This window comes from Nymphaea colorata, chromosome 13, assembly GCF_008831285.2.
Source record: "Nymphaea colorata isolate Beijing-Zhang1983 chromosome 13, ASM883128v2, whole genome shotgun sequence".
Classification (NCBI taxonomy): domain Eukaryota; kingdom Viridiplantae; phylum Streptophyta; class Magnoliopsida; order Nymphaeales; family Nymphaeaceae; genus Nymphaea; species Nymphaea colorata.
Window position 1 is genome coordinate 12,552,728 of NC_045150.1, and position 23,473 is coordinate 12,576,200.

The window sequence follows — 23,473 nt, forward strand, 5'->3', positions numbered from 1 at the left end:
CCCTTGCAATCAAATATGTTTTTTTGTTTTCTTTTCATTCCCATCCTTTTCAAATAACCAACCTTGACTACTCTTTCCCTCCCTTTTCTTCCCTTTCCATCTATCCAAACAGACTCTGTTATCTGCCAGACGGTAGTGGGCGATGGCTCCCCTCTGGGTTGGCATTTATTGGAGTCAAGACGATTGTGTTTACCGAATTTCGGAAGGTGAGCATGAGTGTTTTTTGAAGGCACCCTATTCCTCGAATATTGGAGGAATTTGAGGAGAAGGAGGTGATGGAGGAAGAATTTGCTGTAGTTGGGGCTGAAGTGAGGGGAAGTGCTCAGAGAGGGTCGTTGTGATTCGGAGAGCTTGTGGAAGCAATGAGGAACCGAGTAGCTCGGGGGAAGCGTCTTTTATACGTTTTTGCATTCTTTCGAGCCGTGCATAGGATGCCGCACCTAATTCGGTGTGAAAAAGGAAAAAATAGAAGACAAAATTCTAGGACAGAGATGCAAGTTTCAGCATATTAGCTTTCAGCCAATGAATGTTTTAAGACTGGTCAGAGTTGAGTTCAAGGTTCAAGAGCTTGCTGAAGCTTGATCCTTGTTATTTTCTTTTTTGAAGAAATATTGACGAGAAAGAGAGATTATTGAAGCTGTTGCTCGGGGAAGACATGTAAAGTTGTTGGCAGAGTGTCCCTACCGTTTAGCTCTACCTATCTCGAATGCCATTACCAACTTTTATGGTAAGCTTTTCTTTTCCTGTTTTCTTATTGAAAGTTCTAATGGCGACCTCTAAAAGCTAAGCTAGATTGTTCTTTTTCCCCTTCCAATTTGAACTCTAGTGGATTTTCCTTCTTTGAGCCACTTAAGATCCCAAAAAGTCATCTGTTTTTCTGTTTCTTACCTCTATTTTTTATGTTTTTTCTATTGAAAACTCTCAGTACAAATTTGCAACAGGAAATGTTGGACAATTTTAGCGACATTGTCTTCTGGTATGCTGATTAAGGTATCGCAGCACCTCGCCCTGATGTTACAAGATCTTTTGGAAGGCCTGTTATGGACATTAGAGTACTGAAGCCACCACTGCATTTTTATAGATACGTATGTACATCTAGTTGCTGGAACTTTGTTATTCAGATCAATGATTTAATAATTCCTCTCTCTCTCTATCTATCTACCTGCAAGAACACATAACACATGGTACGTGTACAGCCCCTTGACGGGTTGTTGTTGACTGAATGCTCTTGTGGGCATTTCAACAGACAGATGGAGGCGTATATATGTAATTTTTCTTCATTTTATTGGATCTGGTTTTTGCCCTCAAGTAATGATTCATAAGGTGCATACAAAAACTTTCCTGCAAGAAAAAAAAAAACCTCAACTGTCATGCCACGATTCACGAGTTAAATCCAGAGAACAGAGATATGGACCATCGAAGATCAGTTTCAGGCGTGGTTTTCCGACGTAACTATCGAAAAATAGAAAGCACAGCAACAGGGAACAGAAGAATGAAGAAATAGAAAATAGAGATTTATTTAAGAAGACGGTGGCCTTGTCCATATCATTACAAATAATCAGATATCCACAACAAACCACAGCCGCACATCATTTTCTGCGCTTCCATCCCATCTGTGACCAACTATCTATCTTATTTACAACAAGTATAGCACTGTACAACACAAACCTATACTTTCTGTGCAATTCTATCTTTCTAGTCAACCAGGCATGCATACCATGGCCCATGCACCGATCTGCTAATCACAGCTACCATTGTCAATGCCTCTGCTACATCTGCTACTGAATCAGTAAGAACGGGTGCGCCGATGCGCCGAAGTGCGGCCTCTGCTGCTGCTTTCCCCTTAGGACCATTGCCAGAAAGCACGAGCACTCTCATTGCAGAGTGAACTGCCCCCATGATCTTTTCGAAGACGGCATCCCCAGCTTGCAGGCTTTTCCCCAACATATTAGTCACCACCTCCTTCCTTACTGATAACTTCTTGTCGCTGCCAGCATATTCGAAGCATGATGCTTCAAGAGACTCCGCAATCTCCAAGATGCCAACGTCCTCCCGCTCCAAGAGGTCAGAGAGTCGCTCGTAAGAACCAGATACTGCAGTTTCTATGGATGTGCCGCTAGGAATGGGATCTTCACAGAGGAGAGCTTGCCGAAGAACCAATAAACTGCATATAAACAAATGACATGAAAAAGCAGTTGAAGATGCTGATACAACGAAAAATTTGCTAATCAATTTATTTATTTATTTTTGTTAACATTATTGTCACTGCTGCATGTTTGCAATCAACAAGAACCAACATATTGCATATCTGCAGCCATAGTTTGTCTACACTGACACCTTAACTAGTCAAACGTCAAAGAGATAGAAGCAGATGCAGCAAAATGGAGCTGTGTAACATTAGTTTGTCATTGTGCTTGTCGGACGGTCACTTAAAGCTGCTTAAGTGTTCAGAAGGAAACTTACTCCTCTTATGACTTCTTATATACTTGTCTAAATAAATTACTAACCTGACTGGCTGATTCTATGTTATCCAGAAATTCATATATATAATTGAAATATTGAAAGACATTGAAAAGTAAAAAGTCATCGCTTGTTTTCCAAATTGGTTTGGATAGAGAGACCTTGTGCAGATGACAATTATCTTCTGCAACTTGCTTTGAATTGTCCTAAGCCTTGCACAATTGAGTGTAAGAGTCTCCGGAAGTGTATCCTTGTTGATTCCTTCAAAAGAACTAACTAGCTGAATCAATCCAAGCCTGATTGAGACATCAACTCTCTCTCCAGCACATTCAAGCTCGCCTGGTACAGACAGGTGAAGCACGCGTCAGTAATTCTAAAGAACAAAAATTATACCAGATCCCCAGATGAAAGCAAGGCATTGAGTATACCCGTGGAAGTTGTCACTTGGGCAAAGGGCATATTCCTTTTAGATGCAGAACTGTTGCTGCTGCCACCAGTGCGAAGTGATGTTGCTGGTGGTAGGCCAATATGGCCAATTTGAAACGAAGATAAATATGAAATATGGCTTGTCCACTCTTGCTCAGCACCAGCACTGATTGAAGAAAGCCACCTGGATGTCAACCTTAGGGAATTCAATGCATCTACTGGTGGCCCATAACGATTCTCAAATGCCCTCTGCAGATACTGGAGGCCATTTGTGCCACGGATTATTGGTTCCAACAATTGTATTCTTGATAAACTAATTTCCTGTCTCAGCATCTGCAATTCCAAGGAGAGAAAACATGGAAAAGACACATTACATTAGTCCTACATAGTTTCATCAAAATAGGGGACCCCAGAAAGCACCCTACTTCAAACTTTGAAACTACCTTTATCTGTTCCAGAACATAACGCAGGCCCTTAACGGTTGCAAGGGAAAAGGAACTGTCTGAATTTCTTCCATTTGCAATTGCAGTTAATTCACTCAGTAAATTCTTGTGAGCTATTTTCATGTCATCTTCTTTTGCTGGAGCAGCAAGTTTCCTCAAAGAGTTGAGCACATACTCAAGGATTGCTCCCAGATACGTCAAATCATTTGTTCCTGAGCGAAGCACCTAAGATGCAGAGTACAGAATATATCAATGGCCCCTGCTATGTTAAACAAATGAACGGAAAGAGGAGGAAAAGTGCTAGTATCAGAAAATTAACCTGGGAGAAAACATCCAAATCTATGGCTTCCACAATTTCTTCCCTCCAGCTATGCGGAGCAATGGCACAAAGTTCATCCCTAACCTCCTTTACTAATTCAACTATGCGACCATAACTTCTCCCATCTTGTGATAGGTTGTTCTGAACATCCTCCCAGAAAGCTTTCTCCATCATGGCTTGAATTTGTTTCTGCAAAAAGATAAAAAGAAACATTTAGTTATGGTGCTGTCTGTCATGGTACCGACAGCAAGTCACAACGTTCATTTCAATTCTTCCTCCATAGCAATCACATTCACACTGACCTGTAAGGGGATTTGAGCTTCCTCTGTATCTTTTAAGTTACCAATAAATGACCGCCCCCCTGAATGGATGATTTCATTCACAAGTATTTCATTTTCACTTGGTATCTTCTCATGATTTTGAATGCCCAATTGACTACTGCCCTCATGTGAGGATATAGCTTCAGCACTAGGAGGGGCCTGCGATGCTTGGAAAAGAGCACGGACAACACGCCTATGGTTCGGATCAGGTTCATCTGACTTTTTAGGATCAGATGGTGGAAACTGAATACCAGAGGAACCAGGAGGAGAAGACGAGATTTGCAGAAGGGGGGAAACCAAAGGATTGCCATTCTCTCTAGCTTCAAAGAAACTGTTGCGGACATCTGACAAAGCACTCTCCATTCTCTCAATTCCTGATGCACCACTAAGATGCTGCACCTTCTCACGCAAAAGCCTCTGATCTTCTAAGACCTAAAAGTTACCAAAACCAAATCTCCGTCACCCATCACCAGCATCGTTAACAAACAAACAAACATGAATTTAGACTAAATTTGAAGGATAATGAATGAAACCTACCTGCTTCCTGACAGCTTTCATATCATGACTAAGCTCAGGCATCTTCCCATCAGATGTTAATTTGCATGTCTGCATCATTGATAGCTCAAGTTGGCAAGCTGCTCTAACCAAATCATCCTCAAGTGATCGGGCATCCTTTATCTTCCAGGCTACAAATCTATAAAGGTAAGAGCACCATGCCTCATCAAAAGCTGCCAACTGGGACCTGAATGAATGCTGATTCAGCGAGGATGAATCTTTGTTTGGAGACGATTGCCTGGCAGATGTTGAAATGCTTCTAGGACCATCCATGATAATCTTTGTCAGAATTTCAAATTCCCGAACAAATTTCATTGCTGCTTCAGCTAATGCAACTTCACGCTCTCCATGCCCACTGAAAACTGCCTCTGGATGACCTAATATCATATAAGCACAGAGAACAACTCGAACTGGATATCTAAACATCTTCTTGTCTTCTGAGCTGCCTTTCTCTCTACTGGGAGCTTTCCCAGATGCTTTCTTCACCCTCCTGGCTTTGCTACCACTGCTAGAAAGGCCTTTCCTGCTTGGACTTGTCAGACGCTTCAGAAGATGATCAATATCTTTTGATTTTAATTGGCTAGACTGTGAGAGCATAAAGCGGCACTCAAAGCGATCCAGTAAAGCCTTAAGGGTTTGAAGAGTATGCGTTGACTCGATTCGGGTTGCAAGCTGCTCAAAAGGCATCAAACCAACAGATTTCTTATTGATCTCAAGTTCTAAATATGCTTTGGCCAAAGCAAAGGTTGTCCTCCTCGATCTTAAGAATTGCTTCCAGCACCTAAACATGTTACCAACTTGTCAGAAACAAGTACTTCCTGTATAGAAAAGGAACCAAAATGGCATGTGAAAGAAAGTTTCCAACTAAGCTAGTCTATAGAAGTTCAGGTTACTTGCATGGGTCTCACAAGATGGCAAGAAGTTGTAACCAATTCGTGTTGCGTGATCCTCATCTTACAAGGAACAAATGTTAGACACAGAAGTGCATCATCCACAGGTAAATACACAAAAACTAAGCCTGTGTGAATTATTCTCTATAGTTGTCAGGTACTCATTTTGTTGTCAATTAACCATAAATATCATACCAACACAAATTTGATCCTTATGGCAGGAGACAAGCACTGTGATGTGGGACCCCCCAACTAGCAAAACTTGATAACTTTCAAGTGGTCACAAACTGCATCCTACTTTGCAACCCAATAGGTGGTGCCACACGCCAAAAGCTGATGCAAATGGCACAAAAAAAAAATATACACTTTGGTTTCAGCAGATTGTGCATGTGTTTGTCGGTGTGCTCACATGAAAGTTTCCTTGCTTGTGCAACTCTCTAGTGAAAAAAAAAACCACACTTCCTATTGATTTCTGCATTTTGCAAGGCAGAAATAACTTATAAGAGGTTTAAATAGTATGATACCTTGCTAATTTTCTAGACAAAAAATCTCCACTTTTATACATGTCAAGCCAATTAGTACGAGTGGAACTCTGGCGACTGCCTCTATGCCTCAAGTATTCTGCTCTTTGCCTCCTTGCCTGTGAGTTGTAAGTACGATGTTAACATCATCAAAACATAAGAGACTAAAATAAGTTGGAAAAAGCAACCAATGTGCTCCACATACTCTTTGAAGGCGATCTTCCAGCTTGTCTTTCAGCTTTCTTCTTTCAATCTCACGCCGACAGCATACAGACTTTGCAACCTTTCTTGCCTGCATAAAGGTAGCCCGTGCACGGGTTTTCTCTGCTTCTAGCAATTCCAAGCGCTTTTCCTCTGCAGCAGCACGTTTTTGACATATTGCTGCATTAATCCGCTCTTTGTACCTGTCTTGATTGTGCATCCTCTGCAACAGAGACTGAGCCATTCTCTCCTGAGCAGCGGCTCTTCTTTGCTTCTCTGCCTCAAGAAGTTGCATGCGGTTCATCTCTGCTTGCTGCACTCGAGATTCAACTTTTGAGCCAAGCACTTCACGTTCCCTTTCATATCGCACCTGTACGCCAGTCTTGGCAGCTTGGCGCAGCTCATCCAATCTTGCCAAGCGCATTTGAGCCCGAGCTAAAATGCCTAACCTGTTAAAAAAAAAAGTTAAAAATAAAAATACGATAGACCAAAATACTGGTAGAACCGAGAAGGTATATTGAATAAAACTCCTCATCCCAAAAAGAATGATCATAGCGGCATTAGAATGTAACAAGCTAAATGGTCAAAATAAGGATTGGAAACATACATGTTCTCATGATCTTAACCTTGATTTTGCATTATATGCACATATTAGAATTTTTGAGCTTATTCAGGGCTTCTGAAGCAACTCCTCATGGTGGCAAATATAAAAAGTGGCCTCCTGGCATTAAGGATAGGCATAGAAAACAAAAAGAAAATGGTGGAACAGGTACCCAGCTCTGAATAAGGGAGCATCAAAAGCATACCTTTCAAATGGACATGGCACGTTGTATGTGTCAGTTAAACTTCGTTCCTATCACTATCATCAAGTGGTTTCCTATCAGTATTTCTTCACTTTGCTGTCAATTTTATTGTAGAACAGAATTTGAGCTTATCAGCCACCCCAAATTTCTAAAAGTGAAGTTCTCTCCCCACCAACCACCCCCCCTTTTTCCATTTTTGGCCTTCACCAGGTTCAACTTTTCCTAAATTAATGCTTTAAATTGGTGCTACTCAGTTGCAAAAGCATCTCAAATGAAGATCCCAGCTTTTTACACAGTGCATAGTTGCATGCATGAATATGTAACGAGATTAGCCATGACGGGAGAAATTATCTGCTGTATTTTTCTCTAAGGTTAATCTTGTAATTGTCAACTTTGATACATTCGTTGTACTTTTCCTGTGAATATCAAGAAAACCACCAAAAACTATGTTGTTCAATATCAAGATAGATTCCTCCAACCATAATAATTCCCAAATTGAACATTGACAGTTCACTATATTTCATATCGCATTAGGATGACTAAGCCACTTTAATTACAAGCTTTCTCTTCCTTCCTATATCCACATTGAATTGATCCAATTTTTCACCTTCATGTGAATCCCTCACCCTAAACTTTAGTGAGCAAGCACTCTACTTTTTCTCAGAGGAACAGCAACCCATACCGAGTGTACCTGGAAATAGAAGGGATGCTGGCGAAGGAAGGCAATCAGTTCTATGTGAAAATTGTTTTATCCAGAGGCTACATTAGAAACATTAAAGTGAGGTCATCTGTTTCAGCTTTGCACCATGCTTATTCTTCTGCAAACTATATCCACCCCAGGAAGATAGTTGATTAATGACAAATTACATGAGATATCAATCGTAATAAAAGATTAAAGGACTTGCTTCAAAGCAATGTTAAAAATCAAAGTTCAATAAATGGAAAGATATCAAGCCGGAAAAATCCCACATGCACACGCACTTGCTGAGGAGTACAAGTCTAGAACAAGGCATACGCAAGAACGCATCATTATATCATCAGCACCACACAGTTGCCAATTTTCATCGGGACAGCTAGGTTGACTTGAAGCGCTTTCTGTTTTTCTCTCTTTAAATAATACTCCCTATTGCTTATAAGTAAGATTATCTATTTAATCTGTTCAGATATATAAAATATTTTTCTGAAAGCGATCACACAAAAGTCAAACGGTGGTAATTGTTAAGCCTGTGTATGCATAAAAAATAAGGCTAAAAAATAACAATTTAATCATGGAAAATAAAGCAACGGAAACGAGCTCATTGAAGTAATATCGCGGTTCAAACTTCAAACTCAAAAATACGTGAAACGCCTGAAACTTCATTACTCAAAAAAAGGCGAAGATCAGTAAAGATTTAACGTCGTATACTAGGGAGAAGTCCAAGTGGGGAAGCAATAAAAGAGAAGTAAAAAAGATGGAAAAACGTAAACGACTGCTAAACAAACGCAGAAAGAGGAAACACTATACCTTTTCTGCTCAGCAGCATAAAGCTTTGCTTCGAGGCGCTGCGCAAGATCTTCATCCTGAGGAGCCCACGTCGGGCTCCTCGATTTCGGCTTGGCCTTACTTGACAACCACTCATGGAATTGCTGCCGAACAAAGAAACAAATTCACATAAGGCAAATTCATTATCCCTTCCAGTTCATCATCCTCACATAATCAAACTCCTCCGAAGAAATCTCAAGGATTGAATAACAAGAATAAGCTCCCAGAAATAACGAAAACAATCGAGGAGACCGGTCTCGATCATCATCCTTCGTCGCATATCCAACCCAATTCCGTAGGAGACAAGCAGCAATTCCGAACCAAACTAAGAACACATCCTTGATAAACAAGAAAACCAGGTTCGAGCACATGGGAAGAACTCTAGAGATTCCTAGACAAATTAAACGCAAAACCCAATAACTGGAAAACTGAAGAGCTCGATGGTTCCCAACCAAAAACGAAAGAAAGAAAAAATGAAGGAATCATTAGCAGGAAGAAACACGTTTTGAGCATCAAGAGAAGAGATCAATTTCGAAGATCTCCACAAAATTTCAAGTCCAAGGAGACCCATGAAACCATAATCTCTGAAGCGGAAGCAAAAGAAAGAAATTTCATAAGCAGCCACGGAAAAGATTTCTTGGGAAACAACCGAAGTGCACATGCCGATAGAGAAAAGGAAAGTGAATTCTAACCAAACTAAAGAGCACCCGAGAAAAAAGAAACCAAAATTTCTTATACAGGAAGGCACCCCAAGATCGACCCAAACCCAACGAATTCCATCGTGGGGATCGAGTAATACGACGAACCTGGCGTCGGAGGTCGGCTTCCCTGAGCTTGGCCTGGATTTCCTCGAGGCTGGTCGGCCACTTGGCCTTGCTCTCAGGCGACTCGGCTAGACGGCGGCGCACCCTTTCCGGCACCACAGGAGGCGATGCTGGAGTGTCGCACGCCACCACGTCGAACGCGATGGCCGCTGGCCTCCCCTTCTCCGGCGACTCCACCCCTGACGCCATCGATCATCTGTCTGCGCGTGTGAGATAGACCAAGACAGGGGGAGAGAGAGAGAAAGAGAGGTCTGCAAAGTAAAGAGAACCCGTCTATATAGACAGCTTAAAGACTAGCGAGAGAGAGAGAGAGAGAGAGAGAGAGAACTTTGATACGAAAAGTTTCATATAATATGGGGAGAGAGAGAGGAAGATGCGGGGAGAGAGAGAAAGTGAAGGGCAGACGAAACGTTCCCTCTTTAACGCCAACGGCAACCAAACGGCTACTTTCACTCTTGTTTCGGGGGTTGGAGGAGACGACGCGTCCTTTCTCCGTCTCCGTTACATCGGCGACGTGGCGATGTTCTGACGACTTCCTAATCGCCACGTCATCGTGCTCCTGTTGCTGACACGTCAGTAGGGCTGCTGCCACGTCATCCGAGCATTCAAGGCACTTGAGAAAAGAAGAAAGTCGCGTGGAAAAGATGGGGGAAGGTTTTCCGTTATGCGGGCCCCACAAACACCCTTTGCCAGCCTCCCGCGTAAATTACGGTTCTGCCACTTCAATCGGACTGATTAACCGCCCGTAATGGAAGACTAAATTACGGATTTTGCCACTTACGAGTTGTTCGCCACCCAGTTCTTTGGGTTGAAGATCGAGTCGAGCCGAGCCGAGCCGAGTTCAGCAAACTCGAGTTAGACATATTCAAGTTTAACTCGAGCCTGAGTTAGCTTGAGTCGAGTTTCAATTGGTTGATTCAGTTGAATCGAGTTCAGTGCGGTTTGTTTTTAAAATAAAGACTGAGTTTGTTCACCATGTTAATGAGCTCCATGAGTTGAGCCGCAGTTTAACATTTAAAATTTAAAAGAAAATGAGTCTCTTGATTCGAGCTCAAGTGTATCATGAAGTCGAGCCTCAACTTGGCTCGTGTTCAAGTCTAAATAAGAAGAATCAAACAAAATATGTGGTCAACACTTACTTTTTGAAAATCAAAATTGAAAAAAAAAAATTGTTATTAATTGATGTGGCCCTATGATGCAACCTTACGTTTTTGAAACTCAAAATTGAATTAATATTGTTATTAAGAATAATCAGAGGTTGTTAATATATATGAAAAACATAACCAGTTTCATATTAAAATTGATGTGGTTTTTTAACTCTCTCTCTCTCTCTCTTCTTATTTATTCTTCTACTCTTTGTTTTTTCTTTTTCTAAAGCCATCTTCGTTGAAACTGTTACACCCATGTGTACGTCACCAAAAATTGGTTGTACGTCACCAAATATTGGTTCGACCGAAAATTCGAGATTTTGACGGCGTAGTTGCATACATGCACATAAGTGTCGAATTTTAATGCACTTTCAGAAAAAAAAATGTAAAAAAAAAAAAAATCATACAAATTCCAATTATTTTTTTACAATAATAAAAGATCTCTAGATGAATATAACGTGAAAATCCAAACATTCGTGATTTGTACGTGTGAATGAGTCAGATGTTTGATGGTTGGTACCAAAATTTTAGAATTCTAAGAATTCTGCTTTAAATTGGAATTGGAATGAAAATTTTTATGTTTTTATATTTGATAGCTTGAAATTTTAATTCCTTGTTTGCTGAAAAGAAAATTAAAATTCTCCAATCCATGGATTAAAAACTGAGATGACAAAATTTAGATTTCATAATTCCACCAACAAGATGGGATCACGTACGAATCCAATTATTTATTTGATCATGCAATTTCCCTTTTAAAAAAATTAAGAATACTTTTAAAAATTCAAAGTCTTTTTCATAAATGTAAAAGAAAATTCAAATATAAGTTCAGAAGGCGGATCTACGTTGGTATAATATGGATTCTAAACGTTCATTGTTTTGTATGTAATATGATAATTCCAAATTTAAAACTCCACCTCAAACTGAAATTGGCATCAAAAATTTCAGTTTGTGTTTGATCAAAAATAAAAATAAAATTTTAAAACTTGTGGACTAAAAACTTCCAAAATACTGGATTCACAATTCCAACTCCTAGGATTGGATCATAATTTCAGAACTTGATTCTGGAATGTGCCTGTAATTTTTTGATAAATATAATCCCCATTTTTTTAAGAATGAAAATAATAATTATAAAATCACAGTGATTCACAAATGCCCGACAATAAGAAAGAAGATGTTATATTCTTGTTATGGGTGCAACTTATGTCCCCTGCCGCCTACAAGAGACTTTTTATTCCACGACAATAAAAAAGTAGCGGATTGAAATGTCTCGTGTTAATGGATTCAGATACAGCCTTGTTGTTCGGTCCCAACCCAACATCTTCCTGAAGCCAAGCCAAGCTCAAGATTGAATTTGAGCACCGCTTCCTAAACTCGAATTTTCTAAGAATTAAGAACAAAAAACAAAATATATATATATTTTTTAAATATATATTTAAGGAAACCTGCTATTATTTAGAATGGGCATGGGGCCTGTCCGGGCTCGACACCCAAAACTTGAGTTTGAATTTGGGTTTAATTCGACTATTTAAAATTGTGTTTGAGTTTGGCCTGATTAAATTAATAAAATAATATATAAATATAATAAATTATTATAATTATATATGTAAATTAATAAAATAAATATAAACAAAAAATTATCAATTGGGCCCCATGCCCGTCTGCGGTTAGGCCCGGTGCCTACCGTCAACACCCACATCTCCCCACCCAACCCGACCGGTTGCCCTACCTATTAATTGGTGAGTGAGAGAGAGAAAAAAAGGGGCGCACACAAGACATCATTCAATTTAGAAAAAAAAAACTATATTAATATTAGAAAAGATATAGCCAATATATATTTTGAATGAGTTTCCTCAAACCTAAGTTTTAATTTAAAACTCTAATGTCTAAACCAACCAAGTTATTGATGGGGGGACTACCATTTTCCATGTGTGCTTTTTAATTGCTTTGATCATAAATCCAATAACTCAATTTTTAGCAATTACCCATTGGCCCAACTTATTACCTCTTTCTTATTCTTTTCTTCCTTTTCTTTTGTTTTTCTTTTCTCACGACTATCCTTTCTACCCAAAATCTAAGTTACCCAGACTCTTCTATTTTACTGTCACACCAGAGTCGCATCGAGTCGGGTGCGCACCAGACATGGGTGCGGCTCTGACTCACACCCGAGCCCAGTTAGAATGTCATATTACTAAATTACTTATATAATATAGTTGTTCAGATATTTTTCTATAATACAATTATTCAAGTATGTTATATACATTAATAACTAAATTGTAATAATAATACATACATGCTTATATATATATATAATAAATTAAAAATAATTATAATAACAAAATACCCTTGCCATACCGCTGCATTTAATTTTTTTTGGGATGTGCCGTTTTGGCACCCGCACCATGAACTCAGGTGACATAACCCAAAATTCGATAACTTTGAAAAGGAAAAACTTGAAAAATCAGTCTTATGTCTTATTTTTAGACTAATAAACTAATTTTCACACATATATATTTCTTTTTTTCAAGTTCAATGACACTTTCGTCTTTTGAACCTGGATATTTAAATCTATTTTGGTTTAGAAGGTTCATATCCAAATCCATTTGGAGCCAAATTCAAGCATTCAAATCCAAAAAAATCTTTTCATAGGGACAACGCCAGCATCATGGGCTGCAATGAGCAGTTGGCTTTCACTCTTTTTCTTCTGGCCCTACACTTATTAGGCTTGCCCATTATTGAACTTTTTGCCTTGAAATGAAAAAAGTAGCAAAAGGGTCATTCTTGACTTAATGGCGTAGCGCATTTGAGTGGCAATGTGGCTCACACTCAAGGGATTAGAGGTTCGAATCCCACAATCGGTGTCACGTTCCATGTCATATTTCTTGCTCTAAATGGTAGTAAACACGACACATAAGTTGAAAGATATACATAGATAGGTCTAGCAAGTCCCAAAGCACGTTAGAACCTTTGCGGTACAAAGGTATGAATTTGGGGTTTTTTTTACACCGAAGGAAGTTTTTCTTAAGTAAACATTAAAAAAATGTGGAATATTCTTAGTTGGGTTTGTAGGTCCAAACCAATTTCATCTAGACTTAGACTTATCGGTTTTTGTATTTTTTTTAATGGGACCCATTGATTTTGAAATAAAGCTTTTAGAGAGAGAAAGAAAGAGTGAGAGACTATTAGATTGGGGTCCATAATGTACTTGATATCCCCAACAACAAGGAATTTGATTCTGAATTTTCTTCTCATTTTTGGGGCATGAACAATGTGTGTGATTCATGCTTTTCCAAGGAAAAAGTCCCCAATCACCAACTGACACATTAGCTCAACCTTACAACCATATGTTTGATAGCCTTGAATCTCATATATGAACATGCAAATATATATAGGATTTTATTGCTCTGTGACCTCAAATTTGAAGTCCTATTTGGTGCTTTGTTTTTGTTGTGTGGAGGGTTGGAGGGTCTGACTTAAATTGCATGGATCTAAGATTCACAATACTCTCAAGTCACCTCCAATCTTAGATCTGAGACTATCAAACGCATTGCATTTTGCTAATATTTTGTCAATGTGATATATAACTCGAAAGCGTACCCGTCTGTATGTAGGGGTGAACACGAGCCGAGTCGAGCCCAAGTTCAGTCAGCTCGAGCTCGGCTCGATTAATGAAACCTCGAGCTCGAGAATAGTTCGATGGAAGCAGCTTGAACTCGACTCGGTAGTTACGTGTTGAGCTCGAGCTCGACTCGATTAAGACTCGACAAACTTGTTTGAATCAAATTGATATTCATGTTACGTGTTGAGCTCAAGCACGACTCGATTAAGGTTCAACAAACTCGTAAACTCGTTTGAATATATCGACTTGATTAAGGCTCGACAAATCGATTGAGGCTCGAGCTCGACTCGGCAGTTATGTGTTGAGCTCGAACTCAACTCGATCATTTGAACGAGTCGACTCATGAATTAGAGCTCGACTCATTAAGCAAATGACTTGGCTCGAACTCGTTTACGAGTCGAGCTCGAGTAGCTCGGCTCGTTGTTTACCCCTACCTGTATGTCTTTAGGATGATTTGGATTTACTTTTGTGAAAGAAATATATCTCAAACAGGGAAAGAACATTTTTTCCAAGCATGTGAGATATTTACCAATGGCAAAATTCTCCCTTTTATTTTTTTGTCCTTGAGTTCTAATCTACAATACTGAAGAAGAATAGCATAGCTGGTGAAGCTAGTGAGGTTGAAATGATAATGTTGCCAATTTGATACCTATAGGTGCTGGGCCTTATTGGGTAGAGCGTGACGCCAAATTGAGATTGTGATATCTCTACTTTGAGGCATCCATGCAGCCCTAGACCTCGAAGGCAAGGGAAACGGTGCGGCCGAGTCATGGTCTCGTGGCACTTACTCAACCGTTAAACTCTTGTCCAGAGAAGAATAGCTATATTGGTTGTATGGAAATTGAATTTTGTGCTCAAAGACAAGAAAAGTTAGGTCCTTTCTTTGTCTTTGTTTTTTTGTCCCTTTTTTGTTTTGTTTTGTTTTGGGAGAGGTAGTCGTTATTATTATCATATAGCCTTAGTCCACTTTTCTAGTTTTATAAGAGTTGGTCCAATTGAATAAGGAGGCAAACTGTGCTATTTTTAATTACTGTTTAATATATCTTATTTTCTTGATAGTTTCAAATATATTTAATTATTTTATTTTTAAATATATTTTTGGCCTAATAAATCAATGAATTGCTGACTCACCAATAGAAAACCTCGCCAATTTGATTGACAGACCAATTTTAATAACACTGCAGTCCAGTCATAGTACCTAGATTCTTCAACACAGTATCAAATATTATTATATCCAGGTGTGATGATTAAAAGTATAGTTGCTAATCGGTTCTTCGGCTTTCAGGGATAACCTTACAAAAACCCTAAAAAACAGACATATGATCCATTTGATGGGGGCAACAGTCATCTTCCATGAAATTTATTAAAATTTGAAAAAATAACGTGCGGAGTAGTGAGGTGAACAAAAAAAAACAATAATAAACTTTTTGATGTATGGAAAAGAAATATGTTTAGGCTTTGTTTAGTTTATCACGACAAAGTAACCACGTTTAATTAAAAAAAAAATGTAGCCGTTATAGGTTGCATAATTGATAAAATGTAAATATCCTTATCGGGACATTGATTATCAAATAATATGCATAGTTAGATATTTTTCTATACCCTAGGAAACAAAGAGTTGGGTGGGAACTTTGCTTTTCTGCCGAATGGTGGATCTCTTCCAAAATACCCAAAAATTAGAAATACTTTCAAAATGTTTTAAATTACGCTAGAATAGAAATATCCAAAAATTAGAAATACTTTTAAAATGTTTTAAACTAAGCTAGAAACTTAAAACTATATATATATATATATATATATATATATATATGTTCTTTCCACTAAGACGGCTTGCGTGCATAAGCTAAAACTCGATGAGAAAAGACGATTTTATCGTCTTAGCACTTCATGCATTGCTGGAAACCTTTTGAAAAACTCAAAATGAAGGGTTTTAATTTCAACTAACTCTCGGCAATGGGTAGGGCCAAGTGGCGTGTAATGCTCACATCTCATGTTCGACTCCCAAGAGACGCTTGATGACATTGAGAGATGTTTGTATTCCATTAAGAGGCACTTGATGTAGTTTAAAGGACTTGGTATTGTCCTTCCTTCCCCTCTTCTCTCTCTTTCTTTAGGTGTGTGCATATGTATGTCGTTGCTAAAGCACCCCAACTATTACTACACCAAAACGTCGCTAATGTAGGGCTGTACAAGACTCGAGGTTGACTTAAATTCACTCGGTTAAGGTCGGTTCATTTGCCAAAGAGTCGAGCTTGAACTTAATTAAAAACTTGAGCTTATAAATGTGTCAAGTTCGAATTACCCGAATGAATTAACTTGAGTAAACTTGTTTAATCTTGTTTTTTTTTTTTTTGGTAATTTTCAAGTTTAAAACCAAGGAAAGAGAACAATTCGCATGGAGAGTTGGTAAACGTGCTTAAACGAGTAGAGCTGAAGCCAGGACTCAGCCTATCAAGTCGAGCTCAAGCTGACTTTGTGCAGCTCGAATCGATCTGGAGCCAATCAATATATGAGTCGAGTTGAGTGGAGCTAACTGAGCTCGAACTCAGCTTGGCTTGTGTATAGCCCTACTCTAATGTGACTCTAGTGACATGGTAAAAAAAGAAAACCAAGAGGTTGTCGCCTCCCCCTTCGCCGCAAATGGTTTGACCCTTAAACAGTTGAGCGTTGTGTTTTACATTTTTTTTAAGGTTGTGTTTGATTACCGTGGATTTCATATCCATGGTGATCTCAGATCGCTGCAGATTTGAAATCAGCGATTTTCAAATCCAAGCCCCAAATCCACACTTTTTACATTAAAGTGTGGATATGAAATTCACTTAGGGATAGAAGCTGAAATCCACCTTTTGATACAACTGTAGATTTCAGCTATCACAGATTTGAGATTCCCTAGGATTTAAGGGGCCCGCACTTGGCTGGTGGTATGTATATACAGGGGCCCGAGCCAAGGAAGGGCCCACACTTGCCTTGGCCCCACTTCATTTTTTTTTTTGGTTAAATTACAAGTAATTTTACAAAATTTCACTTGTCCTATATAAAAATTTCGAAAAATGATATTTCGGCCCATGCCAACATTTAAAAACTTTAATTCGACCCTCTTCATAAAAAATTTCTTGCTCTGCATTCCAGAGCAGTCCTAGATTTTAGGAATAGAAGGAAGAGAGAAAATCCTTGTTCGTCCTTTAGGTGGTTTCCGCTCACCTAATGTCGAACTCCCACCTAAGATTTTACTTTCTGCTTTTGTGGAAGTGAAGCGAACCTTGAGTGTTGAACTCTTGACCTCCTTCGTAATCGAGTCGTTAGGTGAACTCGCTAGCCTAGGGCGGCACCATCAATAAAATATTACTTAACCAATGCATTTTTTTTATCAAGAATTTTACACCACACAGATGTATGGACATGTAGAGGCACCATATAAGCCAAATGGAAGTTGTTCAATATTTATGATTTGTCACCAAACATACCAAGAAAGGGAGAGAACAATCATCATGTCTTTATCCCTTATGGGTGCTTCTCCTTCCAACTTATGGCTCCAATCCTCCAACCCATCTGAAAACCACAACTTGCAGGGGACCGCAGCAGCGCCTGTGGATGAACAAGTGTCAACCACACATCGGCGGACTAGTCCTTTCGGAAACCGATAGATCGACGGCCCCGACAAATGAAGAGTCTTTTTTTTTTCCTCGTTGGGGCCGCGCCCTCCCCGACCGATAATCGACCTGTGATCGTGAATTGACAAATTTGCAAATGTGAATTTGGTCCTAATTGCCTTAATGAGCCACTCAAGTTTCGAAGCAGCCTAGACATGAAAAAGAGGGAAGGAGGATTCAAAATGTGATTTTAGCTTTCTTTTTTAAGTCAACTAACCAGTTAATCAGAACCGTTCGTTGCGAAAAATGTGATAGGACATTTTTATCATCTAATATCTTAGAATGACATGCGTTGTTTATCAAATCTCATTTATATTCAAATTCCAAAGGAAATGAAGAAAATTTTAGTTATATCTGAATTTAAATATGTTCGGACTTTTACACAACCAAATCCGAACAAATGTTATTAACCAACTTTCAAATTGCATGAAATGATACTTATTTGAAGCTAAGCCCAAGGTAGAATCCCATTTTCCAATCGAATATTATATGTTTTTGTGTCCGAATTTTTGAAATAATTCGATCGGGATCCAAATACGAGTCATTGACATTTCTAAAAGAAAAAAAGGAAGATGGTAAAAAATAAAAATGAATAAATTTATGGACGCCGTTGATTTGTTACCTTGCATTGCATGGTCAGCTTTGAATGCTTTTCTGCAATTGAATGGACATTAAAATATATAACATCTTTTATTACTTTAGCATATGATTTTGCTTCATGAGAAACAGCTCCTTGGGCGCCTTCTTCATTTCCAAGTGTTTTAAATAAAATTTAAGATGAAAATTATTTAAAATAAAAAATTGGTGCGTGCCTTCTTTGGCTTCGTATAAATTTAATCGAAATTAAAGAAAACGAAAGCAACTCAAGAACTTTAAGGGGCCCCTGAAGAAAGGAAAGTTTTACGGTACTGCCACTAAAATATGATTTGACCGAAATGCCCATGAGCTTTGTTATTGCGGCTTTCAATGGTGGACCCGAGGGCAAGGGATGGTAGGTAGGGATGTTAATATGTAATAGGATATCTGATTTCGGATTGATTTGATCCGAAAAATTCAGATATAGAAAAAAATAATATTTGATTAAGAAAACTGATCAAATTCGGATTTAATAAATGGCATCCGATCGGATTCGAATATACATAAATATTTGATCGGATTTGGATACAAATTCGGATCGAATTCATTTTTAGACAAATATCATGTATCTAGCGCTATTAAATTTTGAAACTTTGACAAATTTCGATCCAAAATTCAGATTGGGATATAAATATAAAAATCAGATTCGAATCAGATTCAGATTGTAAAATCAAATTTTGGATTCAGATTCGGATATGACTTTTCATATTCGAATATGAATGTGTGAATATCCGAAAAGACATATATGATTAAGGATATATTTGATCTGAATTCATCTTTCACATCCCTAATGATAAGAAAGAGTTTGCGCCGCCTCTTTTGAGTATTCCGGTCAAATATAATTATAGAAACGGTCAGTTATATATTTCTGTATCCGATACTCATACATTTAAAGTTGGTCCTTCAACATACTTATGTGAATTTATACGCTGAGATGAATTTAAAATTGAAGTTCAAATTGAATTTGATTGTGGGTTTAAAAGTCTGGATTTAGATAATGCTATAGATTTTTCTTCATTTGCATTCAAATCCGGCCCACCATGTGAACATCCCACAAATTGAATATAAAAAAGATGCATATATGTTGTTTAAAATATGATTTGTTGACAATCTGAAAGGTTTTGGTGCCGTAGGTCACAAGCATTTAATTATTTGTCAATTTATTTTTCTATAATAAAATCGTCTTAAAGTACATCTCATCTTAATCATGTCATGTGCCTACCTAAGACAAGTGTTGATACAACTTTCTTATCTCTATTGGAATTTGCAATAATAATGTGCTTTTATGTTGTGAACATTAGCCACATTGTTAGGCAAATGATAAAGATTCCATACTTTTCTGTCCTTTTCTCCATTTTTTATGCATATTCAACTCCCACACTTTATCATCTTATCTATAAAGAAAGCAGTTATGTGGAAGACGAGGGACAAAGGAAAATGACAGCTTTTAATATATATATATTTGGAATTAATAAAATATTTTGTGCTATATATATATATATATTGAGAGAGAGAAAGAGAGATTAATTTTTGTTGCAGTTTAGATGTCCCCGCCTCTCACAATCAGGTTTCTCTCTCTCTCTTTCTATATATATATATATATATATATATATATATATATATATATATATATATATAGAGAGAGAGAGAGAGAGAGGGAGAGAGAGAGAAAGAGAGTATAGAATAATCAATTGCAATTGCGTCATTTGACATTGAGATGCCTCAGCCACTTGATAAGTTGATTTAGAAAAACAATTCAGCACATTACGTTACATTAACATCAGAATTAGGGACGCCTTTAGCACTTCATTCCAGACACGGCACCTCCTCACATGACATGGCAAAGGGTTTCCTCCTTTTGAATCTTATAGGGTTAGTTGGATCTTGATTCACACGATATGTTTAGGCACGTGTGTGCTGCTGGAGCAAATGAGTGAGTTTCAGACTGGATCTTATCATATTTGAATCCAAACTTGCTATACCACTGTTAAATCCAGATCTGAAAAAAAAAAACATGATTGATTGTAATTGAATGTGAATCCTATAAAAAGCATAGTTATAAAAATAAAATTCAAATTTTTGAAAATTTTTCTTACCCATCAAACTCAAACTTGGAATGAAAAAAGTGAACGTTGGGTTGGTTTTCAGAAAGTTTTTTTCGGAAACTTCTTTCCATCTCAAGGGGTAGAAAAAGATTTCGGATGAAAAAAAGTTACCGTTGGATTTTCAAGCAATGCTTAATCCAACTATTTTGTTTTTTCTTATTTCATTCTCATCAAACTGGGAAATTTATGTTATGGAATATAAACCCAAGTACAACAAACACAAAGAGAGGTTTTGGAAATCTGGATTTTGTTTCCGATTTACCAATTTCAGAAATAAATTTCTACAAACTTCTTTCTCTTTCTATATTTCCAAGGCATCAAATGTGCTTTAAGGAACATAGCATAGCTGGTCGGCTGGCATATAGGTGAAAGTCCAATCAATGGGTTGATTCATATGGGCATTATTACTTTGGATTGCAAATGGTAGATGTGCGACACCCATCCTACAGTAGCTCCGAACCCCAGGTTGCAAGAGAAAAGGGGGAGGGGTTTTGGTCTATTCGGGGTACTCTTTTCCCGGTATCAAATACCATATTGGATCTGGGTAAAATGGCAACGAACCTGCACTTCACATGTATCCTACTTGTATTTTGATCCAGATGAGATGAGTACCGGATCCAATTTGAATGAAGTGATCAGGATTTTACTTTTGCAGAAAGAGAAGAAGCACAATGCTTCTGTTGAAGCATTGACCTTCTTTTTAAGTTAACAACCTCATCCAACTAACGTTTACCAGCAAAGGAAAAGGATGTGAAAAGCAATACGAAAAGGATGTTTGAAACAGAGAAGATGACTTGATTCGTTGAAAAGCGTTTTATGATGGCGTAGACTTTGGGTTTATGTGAAATGGTGTTTCATGTTGGATCTAGTACTCTTTATCAAATCTGACTTAATTGGGCCCTGGCCTCACCTAAAAAAATAATGATAACAATTTACATATAATTTTTAAAAATTTTCAGTTGTTCTATATAAAAAGTTTAAAAAAATAATATTTCGGCCTTAGTTAAAACTTAAAAACTTTAATTGACTTGCTTCATGAAAAATTTCTGACTCCGCCCTGGAATTCGACACAAACATATCAAGGTTCCGATCTGGGCTCTTAACCAAACTTAGACCCGACTATGAAAATAAAGAGAATGAAAAAGATGCTCTAATGTAAATTCAATCCCTCCATAATTAATTGAAGGGATTGGGAAGGAAATGAAAGCCTTGTCAGGATACTAAGCACCAAATCTATGTGAGGGCTCGCGAGAGCCAGTTCCTATGTTCCAGTTTAGCTTTATGGGGAGTAGCATAACTGGACTAGCCAGTCAGTGAAAGTTCAATTGTCAGTTTAATTCACGTGGCCTCAAATCCTTTAGACCAAGAAGCATGCAACACTGTACTTGACAAGGTATATTGTCTCCCACTCAAGTTTTGAAACAGTTTTGGGAGGAAAATGGAGCGGGGAGAGGTGGAGTCCTCTCAACTCCTCCATTACGCCCCATGTTCCAGCTGAACTGATTAGTTTATGCAGATACCCATTTCATAATAACCAAATATAGGGGAAATTTGGCCGATCAAGGAGCACCCAAGGGTTGAGAATTACTACACAGCTGTAATTGGTAGATGTCAATATATCCAATTTGAATGGGATGTCCAATTGAATTGTTCCAAGAAAAAAAAATCAGATATGAAAAAAAAAATATTCAATTAAGAAACTGGATCGGATTCAGATTTAAGAAATGCAACTACATTGGATCTAGGCTAGTATCAAATTTAATTTTAAACAAATATCTTGTATCCAACACCTCGATTCAAAATTCAGATTTGGATGTGAATGTAAAAATTTGATTCAGATTATAAAATCATATTTCATATTCAGATTCAAATATGACTTTGTTTGTGAAGATTTGGAAAATAGATATAGTTAAAAGTATATGTAATTCGAATCGGATCCATGAAAGGTTCAGCAAACTTTGAGTCAATTGTACCTTTGGGAAGGATATTGGCATACATTTGACGCCTGGAAACCTACTTCTCAAAGCATTTTTGACTGATGACGCCTCAAGGCATGACTGTGAAGCGCCCGTGCATGAAGTCTGCGCTTCAAAAGAGGCACACCTCATGTGAGACATGCGCCAAAGGCACAGATTTTATTTTAAAATTTTTTATTACTAGTTGCGATTTTGTTTCTTTGCGTTGAATCCTCACTCTCGTCTATACTGGAAACTGCTGATGCCAGGAAAGTCACCCTCCCTCTCTCTCTCTCTCTCTTTTCCAAAAGATTGTAGTCTTCAAAGATACGCACCTCGTTTTGCACATATTTCTTGTGATTATACTTGCCGAGGAAGAATCCTTTCAAAATTTTCCATGCCATATGCATTGAACTGTATTGTATTGCTGAGATCTTATGAGACCCTAATGTTTGTAAGCAGATCCCGTCCTATTTTTCTAGCAAATATTGTGGCATGGTTTCATTTTCTGTTGGCATTGATTTTTAATTGTTTTCCTTCTTCTCACTATCTAATAAGCTTTTTTCTGGGCAAGCAAGCTTTCTTTCAAAAAAGAAAAAGTAAATTAACTACTTCTCATCATTAGATATCTTAATTTTAAAGTTTTGAAATGTAAGTTTTGTTTGGGATTTGAAATTCTTTATCATGGTGTTCTCTCGGTGATGGTTAAAAGCATCTTACTCATATTTGTTCAACACTTCAAAATCAGAAATTTGACTTCACATACATGGTTTTTCTCGTCTTCTTTTACCCCATCTTTTACCCCGACATGTACCATAGCTGATCAAATTGATATGCCAGCAAAATGCGACTGCCAATTCAATTCTTATATGCTACTCCTCTAGATTACAAATGGTAAATGCATGACACTAATTGACCGATGTCCCAATCCCCACCTAAGTCCATAACAACCCTACACCCTCAAGACAAAGAAAATGATAAAACACTTCTGCCTCTTCAGGGTATCTCTCTTGAATCTTCTTACCTTCACCATCTTCTTACCTTCACCATGCTTCTTTAATGCTGCTTCTTTAGCTCAA

The 23,473-nt window shown here is 37.9% G+C and overlaps 1 protein-coding gene across 1 annotated transcript; it reads right to left on the reverse strand.

Annotated features, from left to right (window-relative positions):
- Positions 1-1,493: 1,493 nt before the first annotated feature.
- On the reverse strand, positions 1,494-9,615 carry LOC116266804 (uncharacterized). Its single transcript, XM_031648191.2, has 11 exons — positions 9,267-9,615; positions 8,443-8,564; positions 6,140-6,584; positions 5,938-6,053; positions 4,506-5,304; positions 3,951-4,400; positions 3,649-3,837; positions 3,330-3,554; positions 2,889-3,219; positions 2,622-2,799; positions 1,494-2,164 (listed from the first exon to the last, which is right to left on the reverse strand). Exons 1-11 carry the CDS (start codon positions 9,471-9,473, stop codon positions 1,696-1,698), a joined length of 3,531 nt encoding a protein of 1,176 aa, XP_031504051.1. The 5' UTR covers positions 9,474-9,615; the 3' UTR covers positions 1,494-1,695.
- Positions 9,616-23,473: the final 13,858 nt, after the last annotated feature.

Bases quoted from the DNA above. Each gene is read 5' to 3' on its own strand.
- LOC116266804 (XM_031648191.2), bottom strand. From the start codon at position 9,473: ATGGCGTCAGGGGTGGAGTCGCCGGAGAAGGGGAGGCCAGCGGCCATC. The intron at 8,565-9,266 runs GTTCGTCGTATT...TTTGTTCGGCAG, and splicing joins AAGCCGACCTCCGACGCCAG to CAATTCCATGAGTGGTTGTC. The intron at 3,220-3,329 runs GTAGTTTCAAAG...TTGGAATTGCAG, and splicing joins ATGTTCTGGAACAGATAAAG to ATGCTGAGACAGGAAATTAG.